The 9,433-nt window shown below is 45.1% G+C and overlaps 1 protein-coding gene across 1 annotated transcript in view; it reads right to left on the reverse strand.

Moving 5' to 3' along the window:
* Positions 1-1,541: 1,541 nt before the first annotated feature.
* Slc5a11 (solute carrier family 5 member 11) overlaps positions 1,542-9,433 on the reverse strand; it is a 92,763-nt gene continuing 84,871 nt past the window's right edge. The window contains 4 exon segments of the mRNA XM_008849201.1: positions 1,542-1,757; positions 3,925-4,093; positions 4,723-4,938; positions 6,321-6,489. Coding sequence (XP_008847423.1) covers positions 1,555-1,757; positions 3,925-4,093; positions 4,723-4,938; positions 6,321-6,489 — 757 coding nt within the window. The 3' untranslated portion in view covers positions 1,542-1,554.

Genomic DNA, 9,433 nt, shown 5'->3' on the forward strand with positions numbered 1-9,433 from the left:
GAAAGATCCTACTCGACCATGGCTGGCTTTGCTTGGAAGCATGGAGGAAATGATTCCTCTGTGTTGACCTCCTTTTTGTAGACTGGACACTGGTTCATGTCCATCTTGTGGGGTCTCCTCGGCCTCCCTGAACAAGCAGACAGGTGACTCACCACAGTTACAGGACATTTTGAGAGATGTTCCATAGTCCCCTGGAACTTAGTTGACCTTGGAGGGCAAGGGCAACCCTCAGAGCTCTCATTGAATCAATGGATCCCAGACACTGTGGGCATCACCTAGGAACTCAGATCACTGAATGAGTAGGTGGGTGAGTGACTTCTATTTTCTTTTGTAAATTTCCTAAAAATTGGGGTCTCATGAGAGACTATTCCACTTTAAAGCTCTGTGGGGCAGGACCAGTAAGTAGCTCCATTCCTCAGGACTGGCCACCTTGTTTCCTGGGATATCCCAGAGATGGCTGTAGATATGGCAAACACAGCTCTATGTCTATGAGTCATTCCCTTAGTCCCCACCAGGGTGCAGAAGAGAAGCTGAGAGACAAGGATTGGCTCCACACAGAACAAGGCAATTGCTCTCTAGGTCCTGAGCAGCACTGGCCCCCAACCAATAAATACTGAGGCTTTGTGCAGATCAGTCCTTCTGGCTGCTTGTTTGGAGGAAAGCTCCTCATGAGGAATTAAAGAAGCAGAATCTACAAAGCCAGAGATTTGTTTAAAGATTAATTTTAGTTTTATGTATATGCGTCTGTATATGTTTGCATACCTGTGTATGAGAACCTGCAGAGGCCAGAAGAGAGCATTGGATCCCCTAGAGCTGAAGTGGTTGTGAGTCACTGGACGTATGTGCTGGGAACTGTACTCCTGTCCTCTACAAGAGCAGCAAACTCCTAACTGCTGAGCCATCTCTCCAGCTCCTAAGCCAGAACTTGAGAAATGTGCATAATCCCCAGTTGGGTTTTTCCTTTACTTTTGTATTTTGAACTCCGGGCATCCTGCCTCCAGCTCCCAAGTGCTGGGAAACTGCTGAGCCATCTCTCCAGCTCCTAAACCAGAACTTGAGAAATGTGCATAATCCCCAGTTGGGTTTTTCCTTTTCTTTTGTATTTTGAACTCCGGGCATCCTGCCTCCAGCTCCCAAGTGCTGGGATTAGGTATGTGCCACCACACCCAGCTTTACTTTTTTCTCTTTCAAGACAGTGTCTTGCTATGTAGGCCAGGCTGACCTCAAACTTGCAATGCTCCTACCTCAGGAAGTGCTGGGATTATGGGGATTATAAGCATATGCCTTCACACAGCCCCTGTTTCTTATTGCATGAGATTTCAGGGCACTGCACACAGGTCTATTTCCAAGAAATCATATCCAGAGCAAGTACCACAGTGAGAAAACCTTTGGGGCCAGATATCCCTTTCAAGAAGAGAATGTAGAATGGCCCCTCAACACCTTTGAAGCATCATGGTAAATAAACAAAAGCTTTATTATTTTGTTTTCTTTCATTAAAAAATAACAAGGCACTGGAAACACATAAAGAGCTTGGTCCCCTGGGCTCACCCCGTGTTAAGCAAAGTAGCCCCAGAGGAAGATGGCGCAGCTGATGCAGATGATGCAGTTGACATCCAGCAGGGTTTTCACCATGGGATTTTCCTTCAGGGACGCCATGACAGGTTCCACTTTGCTCAGGTGTTCCCCTTCGCCCTTCTCCATTCCACAGAGCCATGAGATGGCCTTCAAGACCTTGGACCGCTTTGAGAAAGTATCACCTAGAAAACCCAGCAAAGAAGGGTCATAGGGAGGCTGCCTCTCCCCCAAGAAAGAGGAGGAAGAGGACACTGACCACATGTGTTTGTGAAATGAGACACATACTCTATGCACCTTTTCTAGAATGTCCAGTCAGCCTTCCTTATTTGTGGGATCCATATTTGGAAATTAAACCAAACATGCATCAGAAGTATTCTATGTTAAAACGCAGAAAATGTTCATCATTAGTCCTTAAATAATACAACAACTACTTACATAGTATTTACATTGTCTTAGCTATTCTTGGTAAAGTGGAGATGAGTTTAAGTATACAGGAGGATGTACATGGTTATATGCAATTACTATGCCGTGTGTGCGTGTGTGTGTTCATGTATGTAGGTATAATACTTGTATATAAATGAACATGTGTATGACTGCACATGTGTGCATATGCATGAGGAGACTGGCAGACAACCTCAGGTTGTCCTACATTCCTCAGACATCATCCACTTTTTTTAGAGATAGTCTCTCACTGATCTGGAACTCACCAAGTAGGTTAGGCTAGCTGGCCAGTGAGCTCCAGTGAGCACCTGTTTCTACCTCTCCAGTACTGGGATTATGAACACATGCTTCCATGCCCTGCTTTGTTCTACATAGGTCCTGGGGATTGAATTCAGATGCTTGTGTTTGCAAGGCAAGCACTTTACTGACCAACCTATCCCCGAAGCCATTTTATACAGGGAACGTGAGCATCCACAGATTTTGGTACCTTTGTAGGTCCTGGAACCAGTCTCCCTCAGACACTGAGGAAAAAATTGACATTTTCAAAATTTCACTGTCTTCAGATGACGAAATCAAGGCTCAGACTAACTTGAGCAAAGCCACATAGCTAGTAAGCAGTGGCCGTGATGGGTTTAGAACAGCTGTTCTCTGTATCACACTGCCTTCCAGGAGGCTGAAGGAAAGTGAGCACTTTTGTGGAATACTGCTTCTCCATTTGGAGATGAGGCTGCAAACCCAGCAGCTGGCCGGAGTCCAGGCAGGTGATAGATGATACCCGAGTCAGGAGAGGCAGATGTTCACTCTAAACACAAAGACATAGTCTCCACCTCTACCAAGGAGCATGCTCGCCCCATTTCTTAAAATTACTTTGATTTTTATGTGTATAAATGTTTTGCCTGCATATATGTAAGTGCTCCCATGCATGCAATGCCCATGGAGGGCAGAAGAGGGTGTTGGATCCCCTGGAACTGGACTTATGGACAGTTGTTAGCCACCATGTGGGTGCTGGGAACTGAACTGGATCCTCTACAAGACCAGCTAGTGCTCTTAACTACGGAGTCATCTCTCCAGCCCCACACCCTATTTTTTAAACATGTGACCTAGAGTTTCCCACCTTATAGGCTGGGTGTGTAGCCCATGGCAGAGCATGCATTGGTCAAGCCATAGCACTAGAAGAAAAAAAATGTTCATAGGGTTTCTTAAGTTGACATGGGTTAGTGTTCACAATTAGAAAAGAACAACATGAGAACTTGAATCTTAGCATCAAGGGAGATATCTTTTGTCATGTAGACATGTGGGTCTGGGGTTGCCAAATGGTCCCCTTGTTCAAGAGAAGATGGAAATTTGGAATCTCGTGTGAAATCTTCCAATTTTAAAATATTAACACAGGGCTGGAGAGATGGCTCAACAGTTAAGAGCACTGACTGCTCTTGCAGAGGACCCGGGTTCAGTTCCCAGCACCCACATGGTGGCTAACAACCGTCTGTAACTCCAGTTTCAGGGGGATCCGACTCCCTCTTCTGACCTCTGCCAGCACTGCAGGACACAGGTGCACTTACACACATGCAGGCAATACACACATACACATAAAATAAAAATAATAAATAAACTATTTTTAAAGTGTTAAGTCATTTTATTAAATGAAATAAGCCAAAAAAAATGTAATTCAGAGATTGTTCTAGTGCTCCAGCCTATTGTGTGGGGTTTTGTGAGTCTTAAATGCAACTCTTGGTAGGCACTGGGTATGTAGAGTCTTCTGATAGGTAGGGAAGGCCCAGGCATCAAAGCTAGGGGATTCTGAAACTCCAGGCCTATCCCGATCTCTGGTGTGAGATCTGGTAGAAAAATTTACCCCAAATGCATAATGCTTTTTAAGCTGTACAGTAACTGAGACCCAAGGCAACTCACAGCTGTGGGCTTTGGACATGTTTTCTTGAACAATCTCCAATTGAATGCTGGTGCTGGTGGCTTCTGCGGCCCCATTCTGAGAGAGAGTAGGAGGCAGGGGGGTTGCTGGTGGTACTGGGTCCTTCTGGACTATGGGCTCGTGACGGGTAAACCAAGTCAGGCGGCTGACCTGAGGAGCAGAGGCAGACTGTCAGACATAGGTGGAGGCCGCCATCTTTTCCTCACACACCTGCCAAACCCACCTCAGTCTTCATTTCAGACACTGCTCATAGTGTTGCTTCTCCCCCTCAACAAGATTCAAGTCCTCCACCTTCAGAACAGATGGCTATTCTCCACACTTGCTTGCCATCTTTGTTTGACATTCCTTCTGTCATTGGGATCTAACTGTCCCTCATTCTGGTCCTCAGAGCTTAGCCCTAGCCCTGTGCTGTGTGGACCACAAGTTGGCCCTTTGAGTTCAGCTTTTTTCTGGTCCTGAGGATTGCACTGGCTCATGGATCAGCTGTGCCTGTGCTGATGCCATCAATATTAATCAGGAACTTTGCAGAAATGCTAGGGCAAAAATGCCGATGGCTTTATTTACTATCAATAAAAATGGGCACAGCCCTAGGAACTCCACATGGGCCTGAGAATTGAAATGCAAGGTGGAGTCTGACGGCGTTTTCTCTCGGAATTAGCCCATCCTCAAAGCCTCACCCTGGACTTTTGAGTCTTCAGTCATCTTGCTGAAGCCTGTGAGTCCCTATTCTGTCACTTGCAATGAAGAGTCTCAGGCTCTGACTGTCAACCCAAACATACCATCTCGTTGGAGGGTGTCTCTGTGAACCAGCTCACACTGAACACGGTGATGAGGGTAGCAGATGACAGAATCATGGAGAAGTAGAGGTAGTGGACGTCCTTCACCACAGCTGGACGCTCATCAGGCTGGTCACACCGAGGTTGTACATAGATAAAGTCGAGGACCAGCCTGACCAAACCTAGCAGCAGGCCCAAGATCAGGCCTGAGAAGGCACCCTGCAAACCGGAGCAGAGCCATCTTAGGGACACCTCAAGAACCCATCTCATCTTGTCTTTCCTGCTCTGGTCACTATCTGTGATTTGCAAAGGTTTGGAGCTACTTGTTCATCTTCTACAAATACAGTCAGCCTTTGGTATCTGAAAGGATTGGTCCCAAGACCTGCAATAGATACCACGTCCACAGATGCTCAAGTATAAAATGGTATGGTGTTTGCATGTAACCTATGAATAGCCTCTTATATACTTTAAATCATGTTTAGATTACTTATAATACCTAGTGCAATATGAATGTTATATAAATAGTTGTTACATTATATTATTTAGGGAATAATAACAGGAAAACAATCTACACATGCTCAGTAGACACAGATTTTCTCCAAATATTTGTCGCTTGACTCTGCCAAGGCAAAACATACAGATGCAGATGTCTAATGATAATGGAATGATCCCATGCAATGTATACATTCCCTTCTAATTTGGCTTTCCTGTGAATGACAAAAATATGTCAAGAAGCCAAGTATGGTGGTGTACACCTGTAACCCCAGCCTTCAGGAGATGAGGCAGGAAGATTGCCAGTCTGAGGCCAACTTGAGTGTGATGGTCAGTTTTGACTTCTTGACACAATTTAGAATCACCTAGGAAAAGAGTCTCAGTGGGGGACTGTCTAGATCAGGTTGGCCTACATGTAGGCTTGTCTCTTGGAGGATTGTCTTGATTTCTTTAATTGATGTAGAAAGGCTCGGCCTGAATGTAGGCAGCACTGTCCCCTGGTTTGGGACTCTGGACAGCATAAGAGTAGAGAAAGCTGAGTTCTGAGCACACATGCATTCACTTCTCTGATCTTGACTGGATGTGGTCTGACCAGCTGTCTCAGGCTCCTGCTCCATGACTTCCCCACAGTGCCTGACTATAACCTGGAACTGTAATCTAAGATAAGACCTTTTCCCTGTTTCTTCTTGCCATGGTATTGGATCATAGCAACAGAAACAAAACTAGGACACTAGCTGCTGAGACCCTGAATCAAAAAACAAATGTATGCTGGGTGCGGTGGCACATGCCTTTAATCCCAGCGCTCGGGAGGCAGAGGCACCCAGATCTCTGTGAGTTCAAGGCCAGCCTGGTCTACATACTCAGTTTCAGGCAGGCTGGGACTATAGGGGAGACCCACCCTATCTCAAAACAAACAAACAAAAAAGCAAATGTATGAAGACACTTCTAAGACACCCCCCCCAATTGCATCTTTGAAAGGCCAGGTGACACCCTCCCTGGATGTCTTCCTGGTAACCCAAGTCCAGCCCACACAGGGCTCCCTCCAGACCTGTCCCAGTGCTCATGGGCAGTGCTTGGGTCTTGTGTGGCAATGGCCAATCCAGACTGACCTTTTCATTGGTCCGCTTCCAGAAACAGCCCATGATGAATACCACAGCCACAGGAGGCTGCAGGTAGGAGCTGATGGACTGGATGTAGATGAAGAGTTGGCCTCCCTGGCTGGCCTGAACCACGGGGATCCAGAGGATGGAAACCAACACCAGCACAAGCACAAACACCCTGTGTGGGTGAGCGGAGAGAGGGCTGCTTCTAGTCTGTCTGCTCTGAACATCTACTTTGCTTTCCTTTATTACACAGTTTCTCTGAGGTCTAAGTTACATGAAATTCATCCCATTAGTATATAATCTAGTCACTGAATTTATAGAATTGTACAACCAAAACTACAGTCAATATTTGAAACACGCATCATGCCAAAAGTTTCCCTCAAACCCATTTCCAATTTATTCCTGCTGCCCCTAAGTAACCCTCCATGTGCTTGCTCCCTCTACGGTTCACCTCTCCTGGACTTCTGGATAAATGATGTCTATCAGATGGTGTGTGGACTTTTGTTGCTGACTCCTTTCATTCACCAGTGGGGGTGTTCGGGGTTTTTGTTTTGTTTTGTTTTGTTTTTTACATTTTATTTATGTGTATGAGTGCTTTGCCTGCCTGTACCTAAGTGCACCACTTGTGTGCCTGGTGCTCATGGAGGTCAGAAGAGGGTGTCACGTTCTCTGGAGCTGGAGTTAAGGATGGGTGTTAGCCATCATGTGGGTGCTGGGAACTGAATGCAAGACTTCCGGAAGAGCAGTGCTTTTTTTTTTTTTTTTTTTTTTTTTTTTTTTTTTTTGTCTTTTGAGACAGGGTCTCCCTGTAGTCCCAGCTGTCCTGGAACTATGTAGACCAGGCTGGCCTTGAACTCACAAAGATCCACCTGCCTCTGCCTCCCAAGTGCTGGTATTAAAGGCATGAACCACTATGCCTGCTTCCCCTCTTTTTTGACTATTGTAAACAGTATTTGTATAAGCATGTGTACATAGGTCTCTGTAGAGGAACATAAATTGTTGAGTTATGTCACAAGTTTATGCTTAACATTTTAAGAAACTGGAGAACTAAGTTTTTGTTGTTGGTGGTGGTGGTTTTTTTGAGACAGGGTCTCCCTATAGTCCCAACTGGCCTGGAACTCGCTATGTAGACCAAACTCACAGAGATTCATCTGCCTCCACCTACCTAGTGCTGGGATTAAAGGAATGCACTACCACGCCCAGCTCAGAGAACTGTTTTTGAGTATTGGAATCATTTTATAGTACCATTCACATTCTACAAGCATTCCAGTTTGGGGGCTGGAGAGAGGGCTCAGTGGTTAAGAGCATCAGCTGCTCTTGCAGAGGACCCAGGTTTGATTCCCAACACCCACATGGTGGCTAACAACCATCCATAGCTCCAGTTTCAGGGGAATTCACTGCCCTCTTCTGACTCAACAGGCATTACACAACATGGGTACACTTACACACATGCAGGCAATATACTCATACACATGAAATAAAATAAAATTTTTTAAAGAGTTCTAGTTTCTCTACTTTCTTTTCTTTTCTTTTTTCTTTTTTTTTTTTTTTTGGTCTTTTAGCCCCAGCTGGCCTGGAACTCACTATTTAGACCAGGCTGGCCTTGAACTCACAGAGATCTACCTGCCTCTGCCTCCTGAGTACTGAGACTAAAGGCATGTGCCACCACACATGGCCTTCTCCATTTTCTTAACTCTTTTAAAAAAAAACTTTTTTGAGATAGGCCCTCATTGGCCTGAAATTTGCTTTATAGTCCAGGCTGGTCTTGAACTGAAGAACTTCCTACCTCAACCCCCCAAATGCTAGGGCTGTAGATCTAGGCATACAGTATGGACAATGACTTTCCAAATGTTTTGGTTGTTGGTCATATTATAGTTTTTGAGTTTGGGGGTTTTTTGTTTGTTTTTTTTTTTTTTTGGTCTTTTTGAGACAGGGTCTCCCTGTAGCCCCAGCTGTCCTGGAACTCACTATGTAGACCAGGCTGGCCTTGAACTCACAGGGATCCCCCTGCCTCTGCCTTCCGAGTGCGGGGATTAAAGGCGTGTGCCACCACGCCTGGCATCATATTATGTTTTAAGAGTTCCTCACGTGGGGCTGAAGATGAGAGATGACTCAGCAGTTAAGAGTACTAGCTGCTCTTGCAGAGGACCTGCGGGCTTCAGGTTCCAGCACCCACATGAGAGCTAACAACTGTCTAATTCCAGTTTCAGGAGATCTGACACCTTCTGGTCTCTGCAGGCATTGCATGCATATGGTACACTTCCATATGTGCAGGCAAAACACTTATAACACACAAAATAAAAATTCAAAAAAAAGATTTTTAAAGTTCATCATGTAGTCTATATTATATATCCTTAATCATATAATGTGGCTTACAAATATTTCCTGTCAGCCAGTGGCTCACCTTTTTTATCTTCTTAATGATGTCTTTTTCTAAAAGATTTTATTTTATGAGCGTGGGTTCAGAGCTCAATCAGTGTAGCAGCTCGGATCTCAGGAGACCGCCAGAGAGTGCCAGGTTCTGGCCCCCCTCTGGCCTCCCTCTGGCATAGGGTTGACAATGCAGGGGACTGCTGAGGGAGCCTGGATCCTGTGTCCACATGGTGAAGGAAGCCTGAGTGTGCTTGACTGGAACCTGAATTGGGCTTCTGTGGGTACTCCTGAATAGCTGATCTGAAGCCATCAGTTCCCTCCAAATTAACCTGAGAGAACCTGAACCCTGTACCAACCAGCTTTATATAACCAATAAAGAAAGGATCTAGGCACCCTGATAATACAAACAGAAGCGAAGCGTACTTCAACTTCATTCCCATATCAGAATCATAAACAACAAAAGAAATTCACATGCCAAAACCACAACAAAAGAATAATAAAATGGAAAGCCAAAACACCAGGTCTCCACCAAACCCCACCAATCCTGTAGAAGAGTTCTACAAGGAGAACCCCCTAGAGATAACCCAGGACACTGAATTTGAAAGAACAATCATAAACATGATCAAGGAATTCAATGAATTTAAAGAAAACATGAACAAAGAGCTAAAAGAAGATAGGGGTAAACTTCTGAATGAATTCACAAGAGAAACACTGAAGAAAACTCAGGCAGAAATGAAGAAGGAAGT

Source organism: Nannospalax galili, unplaced genomic scaffold, assembly GCF_000622305.1.
Source record: "Nannospalax galili isolate Female #2095 unplaced genomic scaffold, S.galili_v1.0 scaffold84, whole genome shotgun sequence".
Taxonomy (NCBI): Eukaryota; Metazoa; Chordata; class Mammalia; order Rodentia; family Spalacidae; genus Nannospalax; species Nannospalax galili.